The 21821-nt window shown below is 33.7% G+C and overlaps 2 protein-coding genes across 2 annotated transcripts in view; both read right to left on the bottom strand.

Annotated features, from left to right (window-relative positions):
- The window catches only part of LOC129748374 (uncharacterized), an 814549-nt gene that overhangs the window by 466560 nt on the left and 326168 nt on the right, over positions 1-21821 (bottom strand). The window lies entirely within an intron of this gene.
- Positions 1-21821, bottom strand: part of LOC129748375 (uncharacterized) — a 121940-nt gene that overhangs the window by 44223 nt on the left and 55896 nt on the right. The window contains exon 5 of the mRNA XM_055742977.1: positions 3363-3512. Coding sequence (XP_055598952.1) covers positions 3363-3512 — 150 coding nt within the window. The remainder of the gene's footprint in view (positions 1-3362; positions 3513-21821) is intronic.

Raw genomic sequence — 21821 nt, 5'->3', positions numbered from 1 at the left:
GTTCCATTTTGAAATCTTCCAAATGTCTGTTATCACATGATTCTTAAACATTTGAGTTTTTATTTTTCATGGTCTTCAGAGAATTACTTTATAGGCAAAATTCCTTAAAAAAAAGGGGTGTTTTGCAAAAAAGACAACTCATTTGGTTGAAGTCGTATTGGAAAGCCCTTGATTGATATGAATTTCAGCAGTTCGAGAGCTTATCTAGATATAAGTATTTGGTTTTGCAGGCTACTGCTGGTTCTTTAAAAAATTCATAAATAAAACTTTTCAATCATTTTATTACCATATTTTCATAAGGATTAAGGGATTTTGATGAAAAAAAGCCGTTCTATTCAATTACATTCAATTTTAACCGCTAGTGATGAATTTCCTATGAAACGGATAGGGTGACCAATTTTAGTATTAAATCATAAATTTTCATTATATTTAGGACCAAATCTGAGGTATATCGCTGTTAATTTTCCCCATTTTTGCTCTGAGCACAACTACTCTTTAATGTTATTTTTAATGTTTAAATAATATTCTTCAATAAACCCAAGAACTTGAAATTTGCATATTTTACTCATTTTATACTGAAAAATTATTCAGCGAATTACTGAAATCTCTCATTGTTTGTTTTCCACGGTTCTTAATATGATAAAAATATCACAAAAAAAAAATTTAGTAAGCTTCCATTGCTTTTCATGTTTTAAAAGATTGAATAATTTATTATCCTACTTTTTATAATACAGACCCCGTTCGTTTTTGGCAACATTCGATTTTGGCAACATTCGATTTTGGCAACATTCGATTTTGGCAACATCCGCTTTTGGCACATGTGTCAAAATCGAACGGTTTTTAGAAACAACATTACCTTTTAGTTTTCGTTATGATAGGACCAATTTAATTTAGAAAAACACCATAAATACGTTTTTATGTTCTGAACTGGTGATAAAATGCAGCAATAAAAATCATAGATTTTTAAAAATTTTATGAAGTACTCTAAATTACAAAAAGATGAAAAATTCAAAAAATTAAAAAACAAATTCAAACAAAATTCTGAAAATGAAAAAAAAACAACTAAAAAATTATGAAGAATGACAAAAACAGCAAATATGACAAATAAAAACAACCATTATAAATAAAAAAAGAAAAGTACAAAATGCATCAAAAATATGAGAAAAAGAATCAGAAATGACTACAAATGGTCGAAAATTGACTAAAAATTACGTTTTTGATTCATATAACAGTTATTCTGTAAAAATAACTGAAAAAAAAGTTGAGAAAAAAAACCGTTCGATTTTGGCAACATTCGATTTTTGCAACACAAAATGCACGGGCATGTTGCCAAAATCGAACGGGGTCTGTATCTGCTTTTCAATCAGAAGAAAAACAATGGATGTTAAGAAAAAAATCAACGAATTTTTAATTTTTTTAAAAATATTTCCATTCATGAAATATGAGATTGGAAACCAAAAATGGTATAATTTAGCAAAATCGGTTCAGTTGTTTTGAAGATACAGCCAAAATAGTAATCCGGGTCTATATGACCCTAGCCGGTTAGTTGCCTTTTTTAATCGCAATGGAGGGCTAAATAAATTTCCAAAAATTAAAAGGGATTTTGAATTAAAGATTATCACCGGTTCAATTTATACGGTTTTAACATATTTAGTTTTTTAGGGGTTTCTCACTGAAAAATTTCAATTAGCCAAAACCATAAAATGGATTTTATTTGAAAAAAAAAAATTTTTTTTTTCGATGTTTTCATTTTTGTTCAAATTTGGATGATGGTTTTCAGTACCGCAGTGGTTTTTGAGGATTAATTTACTTTTCCATTGAGCGTTTATGATAGTCTTATTGTTGCTCAGTAAATTTGCATTTCGTAAAACCCTCACAGCCGCTGGAAGAGTTCTTCGCGTGAAACCAACCATCAAAGCCATAAATTATAAATTAATGTATTACTCAAGTGAATGAGTGGATCGCTAGCTTTCATTTACTGAAAAAATAAGTAATCAGAGCTATTTATCATATAAACTGATAATAGTTTATCAGAAAATTATTGAAATCAGCTCAAACTTGGCAACAATGTTTGAAACTGCGTAGCTGAGTAACAATCCCAGGAAGTTTGGCTGTGATTTGAGGAGAATTGAAACATTAAAAAACACTTAACGGATAATTTTTGGCATAATTTTTTGACTCGATTTAATATATTTACTATTCAGCATATCTTAAGATCAGTTATATTTATGGGTAGAGTGCTTATAAATGATTAAAGAGAACTGTTTTCCAATGAGAATCTTTTACTTCTGCTATTTATAACTATCGAAAAAAGAACACTAAAATTTTAAAGAATATTCCAGTGTTGTACTGACAATTTTTTGCACACCATAATATAAACAAATTATTAAGTCAGATAAACGATATTATCGAATTTACTGCAACAAAATTTCGCAACCAAGAAAATAATCCCTAATTTTAACTTTTAATTGATCAAGCTTAAAACTTTTCGTTTAAAACCATCATTTCTAGGACCGGAAAGTTGTATTTGAAAGCTTAGTGATAAACGATATGTTATCTACAGGCTTTGTTTATTATACGTAGCTAATCAAGCAACCAAATGTCCCACTTCTACTTAAACGCGTACTTTCAAAGTTTGAATTTCACTGAACAAAAGAAACAAAGCGAATTGGTGCCGAATTTTCTCGATTGCGAGCATTATTGTTTCAAAATGTTCTTCAAATAGCCATTTTTGTGACATGTCTATCGCATACGCCATTTCATCAATATATAAAGTGTAAACGAACATCACAAAAGGGCATAAAATTCAAAAACCATCTTTTGTTTTTTTTTTTTTGAAAATGGTTGTTATGAACTATTTTAATTGAAATTGTGATTCAGAGCAATGTAAACATAACTCGTAAATGATACTTTTTGGAAAGAATTTTTTTTTTTCAATTTAAAAATGTTGTTCAATTGTATTACACATATTGTGTTTACAACAAATTCATCACGCATTAATAGTTTTATCAATTCAGAAATTAAATATCTAGACAAATTAAATCTACTGTTTCAATGTCAAGTATAAATTTGACACTTATAGTACAAGGAGAAAAAGAATTATAAGTAAAAAATCCAGCACAGATAAAGTTAACTTTTTCCAAACGTTGACATTTTTTCAAATGTTATTTGTTTAATTTTTTCAAGTGTTATTTTCGACTCTTCAAACTGGTAAAGTAACCAACCCCTGATCAAACCGACGACGGACGCCGGCGATAGTATGAATAATTAAACGGGGTTCAGAGGCCGGGCACATTAATTCGGTGTTGGTTGAGGGCTACATCGAAAATCGGAATCACCGGAGCACCGAATCGGAAACTTACTCGGCCGTAACGATAAGCAGCAGATAATCGAACGATAGAGATCCCCCGGCACGTACGCCATCGACCACCTGCTTCACCGTCAGCTTGGACCGGATCGAGTCCACGAAATTGTTCCATTTGGAGTTTTCCTCCGGAGCTCCGTCCTCGGCGCTAAGGGAATAAAAATCAAGCAAGATATAAGAGATGGAATAAAAAAAAATAGTGAATAGAGAAAACGCTCGTTAGGAAGATTATCGTTATGCAATTCAGCTGCTGTTGGAGAATAGTCCAGCAATCGTCGGAATGCTTCCGGCGAAGAAAACTGAATCAATGCACTTGAGCTGATGCTATAAAGACTCTCAAAGGAGCGGCTTTATTGCATATAGGTAATTGGCATAATGGACAGTTGCTGTGCGGAATAAAAGCAAACGACGATAGACAATGATTATAGATGATCTTTTCTAAGCACAATCACTTATTGATATAAGTAACAAATTGCCGTATACCTTGTAGCGATTCGGTTCATCTTGTGTCGATATAAAAAGGTGTTGATCATAGCTGGTGGCGATTTGTCAAAACAGTAACAAGACTAAAAATAGCACTAAATTGGCACAAAACTATAAGCAGGCTCGGTTCTACAGATGAAATAAAAATTAAAAGGATTTTTCATTACAAAATATTCATTTTTCCCACACAAACCTAAAAGTTCAAATTTACTCATGTAAACGTTGCTTAAATATTCTGCAAAAAATCATGGATGAGTTTTTAACCAAAACGAAGCTTTTTAGACCCCAGGGTTTGAGAAATTCAAAAATGACCACAAATCGACTCAGTCTACTATAGCATTTCATTTAAAGTTCTTCAAGACTCTGAAGCCATAATTGAGCTGTATGAATCTTTTTAAGAACAGTTGAATGACAAACTTGAAGAATATTCATAGAAAAATGGAAATTGTTTATTGTCTCAAATTGAATTGAAATTCTATTGAAAACTTCAACGGAACTATGTATGTATCTCAAAGTCCTAGTTTCATAGACAATCTTTTTATGCCTTCAAAATGAAATAAAAGTTTTCACATTAACTCACATTTACATGTTCTAATGAGCTACTAGAAAAAAATTAGAATGGATGCAATTAGTGTTATTTATAACAAATTTTCCAACCGTTCCAAATAAAGACGTTAAAGCTGATAAAAATTATCCATTTTTTTTTAATGTATCTACAATATTGATTTCGTCGATAGATGATTAGATGTTTCTGATCTTAAACATTCCATATGTCTCAATAAGTATGGAATGCACATATAGTTTTCTTAAGATAGGTTTTATGGTTTTGGCATTTGTAAGATGCACCTATGCTCTAGTGTTATTGGCTGATTCTTTCAAAAATACATGAAGTTTTCACTGGGATCCTCAGTACATGTATGTGTGTGTTTTTCCTCTAAGATTCACATTCGGATTCAGATTTCAGTTTTATTTATAATTTATTTCAAAAGTTTTGAGTAAAATTTTTTACCCAGAACGGAAAATCATAATTGGGAATCAGATATTATTTGAAATTTTGGAATTGTAGGAATTTCTAATCTTTACATTTACAAATGAATTTCTGTTTGTCTGTCTTTCTGTTCCATATAGACTCGAAAACTACTGAGTCGATCAATGTGATATTTGGTATGTGAGAATTTTTGGGGTCGGAGATGGTTTCTGTAATACTTTCAAACTGCTCCAAATCATAAGAGGGGAGGCGGTTCTCATACAAAATGCACCACAATATTGCACTTAACATCCAATTTTTTAAGAAATTTCCATTATGTTTTCTACAAAGCAAATGTTTCACCATAATATAATTCATTGTCTTATAAAACATTTTTAAACATATTCAATTGATTTGTTATTCGAAATCCCCTTACCATTTTTGAAAGGGAGGAGGTCCCTTGTAAAATCCATTTAAATGTAACAGAACTCGAAAATATATTTAACTATTTTGGTTATATTTTGTGCACATTTAAGTATTAAACCGAAAAGACAATTTAATATAGGCATTTTCCGTTTTTGCAAAGAAGGACTCGCAGACAAAATGAACAAAAATATGACAAAATTCGAATAATTTTCTAGAGACCGTTGCCCATGAAAGTTTTTAAATGATAAGATAATTAATTGAATTCTCAAAAAAGGTTTGGTTTTGGCTCCCATATTAAAATCCCGTTAATTATGTCCGCAAATTTTGAAAAAATTTGCATCAAACTTACTATCAATTTGATTCTGACATAAAGACTCTCTATTATATAATAAGATGATTTTATCGGTGTTCTAACAAACAATCTTCTAAAACATTTTCTAAGTGACTTAACAAAGTTTGTTATACAAGTCAGGATTAATAATGAGATGACTCTTCCCTCTTTCACCCACCCCTCATTTTTTTAAAGGGCAGAAATGAACCAACAATAAAGTAATTTCCTATATGTTCAATAAAAGAAATGAAAAAATGAATGGAAACAGTAATGAACATTCTTGAAATTTAAAAATTTGAAGAAATTAAAAATCAGAATTTTCTTTTTAAAAAAGCATTGGCAAATGTTGAAAATCAATTGTTGAATTCACACTAAAAAGACATTTATTTCTATGCTCTTAAGATCAAGAATGCTTAATAAATTTAATTCATTAACTCAGATCCATACTGGGAATACTTGAAATTGAAAAGGTTCGCTTTTTGTGAAATACAAAAAATATTGAAATAAACATAAAATATATTCTTTTATATAACAGAATTAAAAAAAACTGAGAATTCTCAGATATTCTTTTAAAAAAATTCATGAATTATTTCTAATTTCAAGAAAAGCGAGTGTATTTGGTTAGTAGATTTTGTTCAAAGAAATTTCGATTTGAAATATTTGAAAAAATACAAGTTTTATTTTAAAAAAGGGTTGCCAAGCACACCTTGTCAGCTAGCATTACCAATATTCTTGAAACGATTGAATAAATCAGACAAGAAACCAAAACTGGTTCCAAAAACGGAAAGTCAAATTGATTTAATTGAACTAGAAGCACTGATGAGTGGTGCTACAGGTGTCTTAGTATTAAAAACAAACCCGATTTAAGAAGACTTTGGCTTCTTAAAATAGAATTTTCTGTCAAATTAATCACAAGTTTTTGAGACGTGGTGATTGGAAGATATCAATAATTTTAGTATAAAATCAATCATTGATAAATGTTGAAACCTAAACACAAAACTTCATGGTGTCTCTGATAGAAAAATTTTAATAATCGAAAATTTGCATCGCTAATTCTTGCACCATTCGAAAGCTGGTACTTTCCTCTTTCATTTGAGCCCAAATTTGAAGTAATCCATCGGAGAGTCCAGAACAACTTTTTTCAAAGGTAAAATCATACTAATCACTGTTTAAAAACTTGGCTTATTTTGAGCGTTATTTCAACTCCACATGTCAATAACATGATCTAATGGGAAAATTCCCTGGCTTCAACTTTTCCCAAGACATCAAAGTGATACAAATTGAGAGAAAAGAGTTTATATGTCGCAAACAGAGTTATCTATAAAAAAAATCTCATAGCTCAAAATATCAAGACCCGATATAGTATCCTGACGACTGAAATATTGATTGTTGAGTGTTTAAATGTTCAGGATTGTTACTTTACATTGTAAAATGAAGGTTTTCATAAATTTGATCATGATTTTCTGAAGATAAGTGCACATATATGGTTTAATTATGAGAAGAGAAGGCTCTTGCTTTACTTGTAAATTATGTTACTTATTTCTATCTTTGAGCAATGTAACATCTTGAATAAAAGAAAAATCCAGGAAATAATAAAGAAAAAAATATTTTAATCATTTTCAGTCATTGTTAAAATTCAATTCATGACACGATCAGCTCTGAGGAACGTTGTTATTTTTTTCATGAAAATAAGAAAATGACATTCCAGGGGAGAGCCAATAAGCAGAAATCCAAAGATAAATGTTTGCAGTGTTCCGTATAGTGTAAAACCAGATAAAAAACAGCATTTTTAATGACAGCTCTGAGATATTTAGAAAAAAAGTGTTTTCGGTAATTTGAATAAATGCGGTACTTTTAAAAACAAAATTTTAAATTTGCAAAAAAAACGATTAATCAACTAGAAGTAAATTTAGAAAATGTTTTCTAATAATTGTATAAGAACAAATCAACCACTTTAATGGGTTGAAAATAAAGTTACTTTTTAATAAATGACATGAGCTTCAGTTCGTATACTTTTGACAAAAATGAACAATTTATAATTTTCACTCAAAAATCTGTGAATACTGTGAATACTGTGAATACATCTTTCCATACACGAATGACTATTAAAACGCTAACTTATTCAATCCAACAGGAACAAAAGGTTTAAAATGTTTTGGTTTTATACAATGACACTTTACTATCCTTCCCTAGCCTTCTCTCAGAATTAAACATTCAATTAACAGTAAAAAATGTGAAAACCTTCGCAAATAATGAAAAAAATATGAAAGATTTTCAACAAAAATATTTTGTTTTGATATTCAGTTAGATTATATAGATGTGAACTAAAATGTCAGAAGTAATTAGACTTACTTCTTAATCCCGAATATTTTTTTTATAAAAGTCCAAACACAACATAGCTCAAATATTTATTACTAAATTTGCAAGAAAAGCATGATAATAAAACAACATTTATGCTATTTACTTCAGATTATTTAAACAAACGTATGCAAAAGATTGTTTTTTTAATGTAGATTAACCGTTCTGAACATTTTGATGCCCTACAAAAATTACTAAGTCATCAGGATACTATTAGATCATCTAATTGAGTGTTTTAACAGTGATTAGTATGATTTCATCTTTGAATAAACTATTAAAAAGGTAAAAAAAAAACTTAAAAAAAAATTTTTTTTTTGATCCCCCGGTTGTTTAAAATTCCAATTAAGAAAGAAATAGTAACAATACCAAAAATGCACAATTAATGCACATTAAAAGAAATTCAAAACTAAATATGTAATTTAATTTTTGTTGTAAAAATTGTAAATAACAAAGAAATTCAAAAGCATTGAAAATTTGCTTCAAACTTACTATTTGTGATCGTTTTTGAAACTTTTCAAAGCTTAACTAAAAATCATAATCGATTCGAAGGAGGTGATATTAAATAATGAAAATAAGTAAAACGTTGTTAAACCTTCAAATACAAATTATATAGTTTAAAATTTCATGCTCTGAATACTTTTTCGCTGCAAATTGAAATATTGGGTCCTGAAAAGAACAAACGGTAGTAATTTTCTTATTTAAATTAAATAGTTTCCAGCAAACAAAAATTCTGAATTGAAAACCAAAGATAACCTTGTTATAAATTATTTAAAAAATAAAATTGTTCTACTTTGATATTGGTCAATTTACTTGAAAATTACAACAAAACAAATTTCGGAGAATTTATTTAAACATCAAACAAAATATGTTAATTGGAAAAAAAAATTAAAAAAAAAATTTTCTATTAAAACTTTCAAAATTGAAAACACACTTTTAAGATCTCAGCGGAACTTCATGTTTTTTTAGGAGTGATCTTCTTAGAGCGTTCATGTTTCAAGAATATGATGGCTTGCATGAGGTTGTCAGATTGCCCGGTTTTATCCGGGTTTTCCCGGTTATTCAACACAAAATCTGACAAAATTCCGACTCGGTCTGGTTGCCTAGATTTCATTGAAAATGCCCGGATCTTACTCGGAATTATTCACTTTATTTGCAAATAAAAATTGTTTTTTATTTTTTTTTTTTTGCATCCAAAACGAAGTTTTGAGGCAAGTTTTATCAAAATAATTATGAATGGTTTTTTGAAAGCCCAAACACGATTTAAAACTGCTGATGAAAAAAAAATTATTAAGTTTTTTTCATAAATTGAGTTGAGTTATTCTTGGATTTTGACCAAATTTGCCCGAATTTCGGTCAATATTTTGAAATGAAATGCCCGGATTAGGCTAGGTCTTAGATAGAATAGTATGGATTTGTCCGGCCCGGGTAAGTGTTGAAACAACTTTGGCAACCTTAAGCTAGCATCTTATTAATGCTTTCACCACCAGCCCGAAGAAATAGTACCATGAATACCGTGATCGAGAATTGATCTCATGACCTCTGGCTTAGAAGAAAAAAAAAATTCACAGAATTTTATTGCTAACTTAATAAAGTATCATTTTGGTTATTATGTTATTTTGGTAGATTTTAAATTTTCCATAAATTTCCTGAACTAAAATGTTGACACAGATTTTGTCTATCGCCTCTTGTTTTGGTGATATTGAGTTTATAGGTTTAAAAATGAATCCGTGTTAAGTGATACTAACAAATCTGAACTTATTTATTAAACTTTATTTAATTATGGAAATATATTTTGATCATAATGATGATGAATGATCTAAAAAATTAAAAAATTAAAAAATTGAAAAATTATCATGACAAGTATTGCTGACATTACTCAAGAAAGTTTTAAATAAAATTTATTTAATTTTTGCTTCCAAAAATATCACAAATTCAATTTCATTGGAAACTTCTTTAGAAAATCGTTGGAATTCTCTTATTCAACAGAATAGGGAAGAAAATTATACCAATTAAAAACTTATCCAGCTTGAGTTCTAAGAATAAAAGATAATAAAATAAAAAAATTTATTTCAAATTTTATTTTTTGTTTTATTTTAAAGTTTTGTCAAAAAAGCTCCGTATTTTCTTAAATGTTCTTACATATATTTAAAAGTTATTGCAAATTACAAATCTGATTGAAAAAAAAAACCGTTTTTTAGGATTTAGAGCATCCAATTAAATGAAAATAAGCACTGAAATTCTTTGCACTTCGAAAAAGATGTTAATCTGTAGTCGAGTGTAATTTATCAAAACCCTTTTAAATGTGGATTTGAACATTTAGAAGAGCAAGAAACACACAATTAAATTTGTTTTTTTTTAATTTTGATTAAAAGAAAATTTTAATTGAAATTTTTTAATATTCAAAGTTAATCAGAATATAATTAAGATTTTAGTAGGATCAACTGAGAGAAGAAATAACCGAATTGGAACTTTGGCAACGACTTTAAGCATGAAAACACGGACTAGAATTGGAACTTGGAATGTTTTGACCCTTGCCCAGCCAGGAAAGCTGGCTCAACTTGCTAGAGAAGCTAGCCGCCTCAAGCTAGAGATATTGGGACTGAGCGAAGTCCGTTGGCCTAACACTGGAGAACACAAGACACAGTCCGGGCAAGTACTGCTTTACTCTGGCATACGAGGAGAACATGCTACTCGGGAACGAGGAGTTGGTTTCCTGTTAAGCCCGCAGGCCCATGCGGCCCTCATAAGATGGGAACCGATAAACGAAAGAATAATCGTAGCCAGATTTAGAACACGGGTTAGAAACCTTACAATGGTACAGTGTTATGCGCCAACTGACGTTGCCGATTTGCAGGAGAAAGAACAGTTTTACAGTCAATTGAACAGCGTGGTTGAGAGAATTCCAAGGGGTGACATTCAAATCCACTTAGGCGACTTCAACGCAAAGATTGGCTCCGATAATCAGGACTTTGAGCGCATCATGGGGCGCCATGGCCTAGGACAGATGAGCGAAAACGGAGAGCTGTTTGTAGAATTTTGTGGCAACAACAACATGGTGATCGGTGGATCGCTCTTCCCCCATCGACCAGCACATAAGGTCACTTGGGTATCCCGAGATGGCCGAACAGAAAATCAAATTGACCACATCTGCATCAGTCGAAAATGGAGAAGGAGCCTTCTTGATGTCCGCAACAAACGAAGCGTAGACATTGCATCTGACCATCACCTCGTCCTTGGCGAGATACGACTGAGAGTTGCGCGTGTCCAACGGCGCGAGGAGAAAGTCGGGTGTCGATACGACGTCCGCCGGTTGGAGAATCCAGAGGTGAAAAGGGCATACGTTGAACAGCTAGAATCCCGAGCCTCGGAGCTGCCGACAGACGGAACAGTCGAAGAACAGTGGTGTGGAATCAAGAATGCCTTTATCACGACGAGCCATGGTACTCTCGGTAAAGTTTGTGGAAGACGAAGTGAATGGATGTCGGATGAAACCTGGAGGATGATCGATGATCGGAGAAAGGCGAAAGTCGGAATTGAGCAGGCATGTACCGGGTCAGCCAAAGCAGCCGCCCGCCTACGATATGCGGAGCTGGAAAAGGCAGTTAAACGAGCTTGTAGACGAGACAAGAGAGCCTGGACAAACTCCCTAGCCGAAGAGGGAGAAAGAGCCGCCACCATTGGAGATATCCGATTATTATATGATATTTCTCGCCGCCTTAGTGGTGCAAGGACTAATGCAAGAATGCCGCTGAAAAACCGAGCAGGTCAGCTGCTGACAGATCGAACAGATCAGCTCAAGCGTTGGACTGAGCATTTTGATCAACTTTTTCGAGTTACAAATAGCAATGGCCAACAGAACCCGCAGCTCGAGGCGCCCACAGTAAGTCGCATTAATGGCGTCAACTCGGAAGCGCCCTCGCTGGCTGAAATAGAAGCGGCAATCAAGGACATGAAATCCAACAAAGCGCCTGGAATCGATTTCATTCCTGCTGAAATGCTCAAAGCCGACTCTGCCTTGTCAGCACAAATGTTGCACCGTCTATTCGCTGACATTTGGGATACTGCAACATTCCCGGCCGACTGGATGCAGGGTATCCTCGTAAAGGTCCCAAAGAAAGGAGACCTAACAGAGTGCGGTAACTGGCGTGGCATAACTTTGATCTGTACAACCCTCAAAGTACTCTGCAAAGTGATCCTGAACAGGATCCAGGAGAAAATCGACGCTACACTCCGACGGCAACAAGCTGGATTCCGATCCGGACGATCATGTGTGGACCACATCACAACGCTACGAATAATACTGGAACAAATCAACGAATTCCAGGACTCTCTTCTGCTGGTGTTCGTTGATTTCGAAAAAGCATTTGACCGACTGAACCACGAAAACATCTGGGCTGCTCTTAGACGACGAGGGGTCCCAGAGAAACTAGTCCATCTCATCGAAGCACAGTACGAGGCATTTTCGTGCAAGGTCTTGCACGACGGTGTCTTGTCCGAACCAATCCCGGTAACTGCTGGAGTGAGACAAGGATGTATTTTGTCACCGCTGCTTTTTCTCATCGTAATGGATGAGATCTTGACTGGATCGATTGACTGTAGACCAAACCGAGGATTGCCGTGGAATCCTTCAACCATGGAGCAACTGAACGACCTTGACCTGGCTGACGATATTGTTTTGCTCGCCCAAACACAACAAGACATGCAGAGCAAACTCGACGACCTCACCGAAAGTTCCAAGGCAGCAGGTCTCAAAATCAATGTCGGAAAGACCAAGTCGATGGAAATCAATACAGAAAATCGTTCCAATTTCGTGGTAGCTGGACAACAGGTTAAGACAGTGGAGTGCTTCCAGTATCTTGGTAGCCAGATTACGCCTGATGGTGGGACCAAGAAGGACATCGAGGCGAAGAGATGAAAACGAGATTTGCAGAGAGGCGCTTGACTGGAATCCAGATGGGCATCGAAGAAGAGGCAGGCCCAAAAGCTCGTGGCGGCGAAGTCTAGCCGCTGAAATCCGCACAGTTGACGAGAACCTCGGCTGGCAGCAAGTGAAGACGCTGGCTCCGGATCGCCAGCAGTGGAGATCTTTTATCTCAGCCCTATGCGCCGGTCAATCGGCGCTGGACCCTTAGGTAGGTAGGTAGGTAGGATCAAATCCCTTAAGCCGTACCATCTTCAAATGGCCTTGTCCACAATCAACATTGTTATTTTCCGGTGTTTGGACGTTTTTTAAAGTTCGAACTTTGGAATAAGCAAAAGCAAGCTGGAGAAAATAAAAAGAAAAGTATAGTATAGTTTTTAGTCTTGTTTAAATTGTGCTGTGCATTTAAAAAGTTTGATTTTTTCATTCGATCTCAAGTAAAACCAGTTTTAAAACAGAGTTCAGATATATTTTAGAGGAAAAAGAAAACTATCTTATTTGAAAATCTGAAAAAATGATTTAAAAATTATGATTTTGAAAATTGAAATAAGCTCTAAGAAGTACATCAATGGAGCGGGACTTTGTGTTAAAACTATTAAACTTCCCTGTTCATACGGCCATAGTATAACTGAAGCGCATTGAAAATAAGAGAAAAGTGACGTATAAGAACGGGCTCACCGGGATTGCTAAACAAACTTTCTATTCTAGATGTTGGAGGAGTCCGCCAAGAAGAATGCTTGAATCTTGAGGGTGAGTTTTCAGTTTAAATGTTCCGAAGATTTCCGTCGCTGGATTGTTTCCTTCTCAACAATTTTCAATTTATTGATATTGTAATTTGTTTAAACTTTTGAAGACAGCGAAAACACGTCCGCTTTAACACTCACATTTTTTTTTTTTTGAAGAGTCCTTATGATTTATTAAATCTGTATCAAAAATTTATGCAAGAAACTGTTATCCAATTCAATTTTTTTTTCAATCCATGCATTTTTTTCAATTTTTTTGGTCAGAAAGTAGTCTTTCTTGAAATTCAAAAATTTGATACTTAAAGATAAGAAAATTCCAAATCAAAAGCCTTGTACTGTAAGCACAAACTTAATCCAAAGCAAAACTCGTGCAAAACTCCAAACATGCTTCAGCTTCAGAGTGTCATAACTCTTCCTATTCACCCACATTATGTCTATTCTCGGGGTGGAAAAATACACATGAGAGCATTCATAATATAATCATATCGTGGAAGTTGAAATGAAAACACGAATCCCTCCGGTGAACATCCCCCAGACAATCTTTGTTTCTATGAGCTGGGAATCAAAAAAAAAAAATAGGAGGAAAATCCTAGACGGCGGAAAAGCACGTGAAAGTCCTTCTGGCAGCAATGCGATGCCGCACTGTCTTGCCCAACCGGGAATGATTCAATTCCGTCGCTCGTTAGAAATGTAAAGAGATACCAAACCGACAAACAAGGGCCGAAACAAAACTAACTAGTGGGTAGGTATGTGCGCAAGTAAATATCTCTCGTGGGAGGCAAACAACCCTTTCATGCGATTATAAACTTTGTGAATGAAGTTGTTTACCTCTAAATAGGGAGAGAGTGCAGAGTTGTGGCATCTGGGTTAAGGGGTATACAGACTATAGGTGAATGGATCAAAACTGGGATAAACGTTTGATTCCGAAAGCACCCGATTAAGGATGCTTGCTGTTCCGGAAATGGTTGCAGAACATTTTCCTAATTACTGAAGTATATGGGTTTTTGATTTAATTCACGGGGATTTGGAAACTTATTGAAGTCTCAACTAGAACACAGAATTGAGCGATTTCTAAAATATAAAAAATGCGAAACAAGTTTTTACAATCATGATAATAAATCATAGATTTTTAAACGTAGTTAATTTTTGTTATTCCCCCTAAAGAATCCTAGGTATAGCTCCTCGGAATAAAATTGTTAGGTTTCACCGTGATTCCATGAAATATTAATCTCATTTTATAATGACGGTGCATTGTCATGTTTGCTTGTTACTGCTGCAACTTTTTTGCTCCTTCGCTCATTTATGTAGATATGTGGGACTAACGAGACCACTGCTTATGTTTCTAGGATGTAGGACGAGTATGATAGAAAAAGCAAAGCAGTGGTGCAGCACAGTGATGGAAAATTCACTTTCTATGCGCGAATGCATTCCTTCGTGGTCGGTTTGGTGTCCCTGCTTGTCTAGGAATGCCACCTGACGGTCCAATTTCTTAGACAGCTTTTTGGGAATTTAAATTTCACCGTCTTATTATATTTGCAAACTTAAAAAAATGATTCAAAAAATATAAAGAAAACATTTGGGAAATTAAAAAAAACAAGATTGAATATTCTTATGCATTTATATGATTTTACTTGCAAATGGTTGGAACATGTTTTTTCAATAAATTTACTTATCTTTTGTAAATCCCGGAAAGAAATAATGCCATTGTAAATTTACATGACCATAACAATGAAACCGTTTGACTTTTTAATTTTAATTTTTAACTCAACTAAGGAGTGTATTCGAAAAAATGCAACACTTTGATATTTAAATAACTTTTGAATGCATAAATGGCATTTTGTGAAATCTTCAGTGAGGCTGCCAAGTTATGTAATGTCTATAAGTGCAAATTGTTGTGACGTTCTGCAAAGTTTTTTTTTTTTGTTTCGATTATAGTCGTTTTACCATCTTTATAGCATTCGCGACTTTATCAACGTTACAGTTGGCGGATCATTATTGAAAAACTTATCCGGTACAACTGTGTTCGATGTTTACTCTTGGGCTCGAACTCGCGGACATCGGCTCAGGAGACAACAGACTTGCCAACTGAGCTATATCACAAGCCCCCGATCTGCAAAGTGATTTTCGAGAAAGCATTCAATGAAGAAGTTTTTCGACTTTAATTTCTGGGCACCGCGTGCGTCATCTATAATGTATATGTACTATGTACCAACTTTTTTCAAATCAAAGCGATTTTTGATAACGTTCTCTGATTACGTTCCTTAACCCTTGGAAAAATTCAAAATTTTCAATTTCGTCGAAATTTTGACAAATTAAGCCGATTGTCCTCTCTCGAAACAAAATCAGCGCATTTAACTTTTTCTCACCTTATCCCAGGTTTTGCGTTATATAGCGATTTCAGATTCAAGCAAAACAAGTTAAACGTTATGAAACACTGACTAATTTGCAGCTTCAATTGATCGTCAGTTCCATCAAGTACTAGACACGAAATTATCATTTTTATTCTTCTTTTGTATCTCCGGATCATCCAAATGTGACTAGTAGAGTGCCCCAAATGACCTGATGTTTGAAAAAGTTATGCGCTGTAGGCTTAAATTGATCCAAGGCCTGATACAAGGTCTCATACCATATTTTGGCCAGATCGGATCACGGGAAGGGTCGCTCAACGAGCCTAAAGTTTATATGGGATTTTGGGACATTTTGTTCGGGAGGAACATGAAAATCCAGTTTTTCATGAAAAAACTTATTTGGTCCCCTTCGGCCGATTATTCGTAATTTTTGAACGAAAGCTGGTTTCATGTAATTTGCAGTATTTTGTTAAATATTTTTATCATTAAATCCATAATACAAACATAAATATATTTTTTGTAACGAATTCAAAGAAATAACTCTGAAACACATTTCCACTTCGTTTACCTCAAATGTATAAAATAACCTTGAAACTAGCATGCCATTTATCGAACGAAAGTTAAAACTTGATGTAAACTATATTTACAAGTGACCTGATTTTTGAAGTTTAATAACTTCTTTATCATAAGTCGAATCTTTGGATGGAATATTTGTCATACTTTAGGAAAAACCATTTTCAAAAGAAATCGGCCGAAGGGGACCAAAGATATTCATGAAAAACTGGATTTTCATGTTCCTTCCGAACAAAATGTTTCAAAATCCCATACAAACTTTAGGCTCGTTGAGCGTTCCCTTCCCGAGATCCGATCTGGCCAAAATTTGGCATGAGACCTTTTACTAGGCCTAGGATCAACTTAAGCCTGCAGCACATAACATTTAACAAGCTTGAAATTTCTCATACAAATTTGAGACAGTCTAGTGACTAGTCAACAACAACAAAAAATCTAGCTGGAAACCTGCCAGGTGCCCGCTAAAGAGTCTATTTTGATGTCCATTACAAATTTTTCAAAATAACTCCCCTATAGAGTTTCAAATATTTTGCACACGATTTGACCACCGTATTTTGGTCATTTTGCCAGTGGGCAGCTTTTTAACCTTGTAGAAATAAAATCAGACCTGTGTATCAGTTAGTTTAACGAACCAATCAGGAAAAATATTTTTTTTTTCACTTTCCCGATTGATATTTTTGGATTGCGGTTGAAATTTTTTTTCAAATTCATAATTTCATGGAATAAATCATCTTCTTTTTAAGTAATTGATAGTTTAGCTCACAGTTGGATCCTCTTGGGCTTCGGAATCGATTTACCACACGAATTATGCTCGAAAAGTCAAATTCCTTGATGTTTTGGGTCTTCCACGTGGACTTTCCTGGATTTTTCTCGATTCTGCCCACAAAATTTTATTCATGAGATTCTGCATCGAACGCTATCTCAAAAACCACAACTCAGATTTTCACCAAATTTTGAAAACGAATATATTACATCACTAGGTAGCTTCATTGAAAATTTTATCAATTTTTATTCATGTACTAGCTGATCCCATACGAACTCCGTTTTGCATTCAACTTGGAATATGTCAAGAACAGTTTGAATGAAAGTCTATTGCCAAGCATTTTCCAGATGCACTTCGGATTCATTGTTAAGTGATAATTGCAAAAATATTAGACGATCACTTTTTCTGTTGTCTGCTACTTAATTTGAAATCAGGAATCAATTTACCGAGGCAAAAAACCACGTGTATAAATTTTGACTCGATCGTTGCATAACAACGCAATTATTGCTAAAAAGTTAAACCCATTTCGGTGACCTTTAATATAATCTTTGATATCTGGAATTGATTGCCCTTCACTTAAAACTCTCGTGTGCAAATTTTTAAAGCAATCCATTGCATAATAACGTCAGTATTGCTTAAAACAGAGAAAAATTAATTAATATGGACGACCCCTTTCGTCGACCCCTGGCGAAACATTTGACATCTGAAATCGATTGCCCGTCTCCGAAAACTACCGTGTGCAAATTTCCATTCCAATCCGATGTCAAATAACGACGATATTGCTAAAATATTTAAAGGTTAATATGGACGACCCCTTTTGCCGGCCCCTTACACTGAATTTAATACCTGAAATCCATAACTCGTCCCTCAAAACTCTCGTGTACCAATTTTCATCTGAATCCGATGTATATTAACGATAATATCGCATTAACAGTGAATAGTTAATATGGACGACCCCTTTGGCCGACCTCTGTTTGTAATTTGGAAAAGTGAAATCAATTGTTTGTCCCTAATAATTCCTATGTTCAAATTTTCATCCCAATCCAATGTATAAAAACGTCAATATCACTATGATATTGAAAAATTTGTATGGACGGCCCCTTTTGCTGGCCCCTTACACTGAATTTGATACCTTAGATCGATTGCACGTCACTAAAAACTATCGTGTACCAATTTTCAACTGAATACGATGTATAATAACGTCAATATCACAAAAACAGTAAATATTTAATATGAACGACCCCTTTGGCTGATCCCTTACACAAAATTTGACCCCTGAAATCGATTGCTCGTCTTTCAAAACACTCATGTGCAAATTTTCAACACGATCCGACGAAAAGTAACGTCAATATCGCGAAAACAATATTTGTCTTCTATGGACGACCCCCTGCAGAAGGGGTCATCCGAAAATCTAAAAACATTTTTCATCCTTCCTGGTCCTAATGAGCATCCATGCCAAATTTCAGCTCTCTAGCCCTTAAGACGGCTGAGTCTATAGAGGACAAACAAACAAACAAACAAACAAACAAACAAACAAACAAACAAACAAACATACAGAAATTGCTTTTAATATATATAGATAAAACATTTCTCGTACCCAAATCCCTTCTATGCAAAATATGCTAGATAATTTCTGGAGTTCATTAAAGAAGGATTGGTGCACTGTTCTCTTTGTTCAATCTCTTCCTTTAAAGAAAGGACAATTTTAAAATACTTATTTCTATATACTTTCACATGACAAATCTGGCCCCAGTTGCTTAAAATGATATCGATTTTTTCAAAAACATCGTTCGAAAGTCCCACTCTTCCTTATTCATTCCCCACTAGAATGAGGGAGGGTTGTCGAAAAAGCATAGAAAGATTTCTATCCTTAATTAAGATTTCATCCTTTATATCCTCAACTACTAAAGTTGGTTTCTTTCCTAGGATTCATTCTGTTGACATCCCGTATTCTCTTCCTATCTTATTCAATGAATGAAACTTAAATCGTATTGTACAGCTACAAAATAAACAACTTAACGTTGTAAACTCCATGTTTCTATAACGGTGAAACCAGCCTGATTCTAATGCAACCAAAAACTGAACCGAACTCATCCGAACTGGAAAAACAAGTGTTCAAAAACAGCTATTTTTTCTTAGTTTTTCCAACCTATCTCGTTTCAGTCTGAATCTTTTTTTAAGTGTGTTCCCTCAAACTCTTCCAAACATATTTTGCTTGAATAAGCTCGGTCTGACAAGATATCGTTAAAAAACTAAAAACTTTAAACTTTAACTTTAAAAAATATTGTTTTATTTTGAACCCTTCTAACTTTTTTAGGTAAGCTTCTACGATGTTGACGTCTTCAACAAAATTGCTACATTTTTAACAATCTAAAAACTTTCCAAAGACACAGTTGCTCTAAAACGAAAACTACAGAAAATAGTTTTTCTATCTCACTGCTTGGTGATTGAATCGATTTCGTCAAAATCTTACTTTAAAGTGCTTCCAATGTAGGTTTACGCTCCGTTTTGGCGTAAACAATTTCGATCACCTTTTTACATCGTTTTGTCCTGTGTGCATTTGCTTGATTAATTCTAGAGATATGAAAAAAAAAATAATTCTCCCATTCCTATCTCCTCTTTGGATGAAGGGAAGGGCACTAAATATTCATAGAAATATTTCTCGTGTTTTGTGTAAATAAAGAAACTAAGTGCCCCAACATGTTCTTTAAAAGTTTTAATATGCATTTATTAAGTCTCATCTAAACTATCAACTTGGGCAATTCAAGACGTCACCCGATGAAAACCATTACACGTCCGCCCGTCGCAACTATATTATATCAACTGATTCGTTCGTTTTTTCACTCAGAGAAGCCGTTAAGAACTGCACCAATACAAATTCTCTCCAAATCGTGCAGATTCACTAGTGGTAGTAAATCCCTATCAAATTTGTCGGACTGTCTTTTCTTGTCGGTTCACAGGAAACGTATATACTATTTGTTTTAATTAAACCTAATTATTTTCTAACTTAAAGTAGTATTTTAATTCGTCATTTTTTCAAATAATTTTATTCTCTTTGTTCCTATTCTCTACATATCTTATTTTGATATGGGGAAGAGCCTCCTTGTCACATCTGCAAATGACACAAGTTGTTGTTTTTTGTTTTATTGCCAAATAATGTGAATAAATCCGGGCAAAATCCGGGCATTTTTTAATGAACTATGGGCAACCAGGACGGGCCACACTGTTCTCAAATGGTGTATTCAATAGCCGGGCAAACCCGGATAAAACTGGGAAATCTGGTAACCTTAATGGTTTACAAAAAATAAAAAAAATGTTTACACGTTGGATGGAAATAAAGAATTGCAAAAATTGCTTTGCATATGAGATGAGTTTGTTGATTTATAACACCTAGGCAGAAACATTTCATGAAATTATTGAAAGCTCTTGTAAATATGAGATTCCATTGTACAAATCATCTCTGATCTGAAAACCTCTGGGTACCAAATTTCACTTCATTCTGACCGTCCATTCATACGTGATGGTGTTACAAAAGAACACGCATGCATTTTTGTAAATAACAAAAATAGGAAAATTTCGTTGGACTGGAATCAATCAATGGAACCACATTTGATAAGAGAGGGTTTTCGGGTACGAGAAAATGAGTATGATTATAAGAAACGTCTATCTCCAGCTAGTAAAGGGAGATAAAAAAAGGAATTTCATACAAATTTGTTTGGCATAAATCGAGCACTTATCAATCAGACCCTCCCTTTATTCAGGGTGGAGCCGTAGAATAGACATTTTTATCTCATATTTTAAATCTTAGTTCTTTTAGAAATGGGACAGTTACGAATGCTTGTATCTCAAAAACCATTTGTTTGATCGAAATTTTTTCTATCATGGAAATGATGGAAATTTTCTGATAATTCATGAAAAAAAATTAAAAAAAAACCAAGTAACCACAAGAATTAAGCCATAAACATTAATCAGCATTAAATCCACATTCCACAGTTAGCATTATATCAGCATTCATAATGCTTTTTAGTTTTATATAACAATTATTAATGCATAGAAGCTATAGGAAATTAGCACTTATTATTGCACTGTATACACATGTAGAGCTACTATATAAAGTTAACAAACATTAAGCCATAGCCCCTAACCAATAAATCAATATTTCTAATGCAAGTTAGCATTATATCAACATTCATAATGCTTTTTAGTTTTAAATCAGCATTATTAATGCATAAAAGCAATAAAAAAGTAGTGTGTCCCGAACAGTACTTGAAGTACTGGTTTTTTCACCTACCTTATCAGCATCAAGAGTGTTCGAAATGGTAAAGGCGCAAGGAAAGATAACGGCTGCTGCGGGATCCTCGGTTCGAGACTCATCAAAAGGTAATTCATAATTCAATTATAATCACTTCTCATTTCATTAAGCAGGCATAATCCTTCATTCAGCAGGTTGATTGATGTTGTAGATAATGAGTTTATTTTTTGAATTTCCGTTTCACATCAATCATGATCAATCAATTAAAAAATTAAAAGGTGTTCTAAGTATGCAT

Source organism: Uranotaenia lowii, chromosome 2 (assembly GCF_029784155.1).
Source record: "Uranotaenia lowii strain MFRU-FL chromosome 2, ASM2978415v1, whole genome shotgun sequence".
In the NCBI taxonomy this organism is placed as follows: domain Eukaryota; kingdom Metazoa; phylum Arthropoda; class Insecta; order Diptera; family Culicidae; genus Uranotaenia; species Uranotaenia lowii.
The sequence above is the reverse complement of the archived record's forward strand: the minus strand, read 5'-3'. Positions and strand labels throughout refer to the sequence as shown.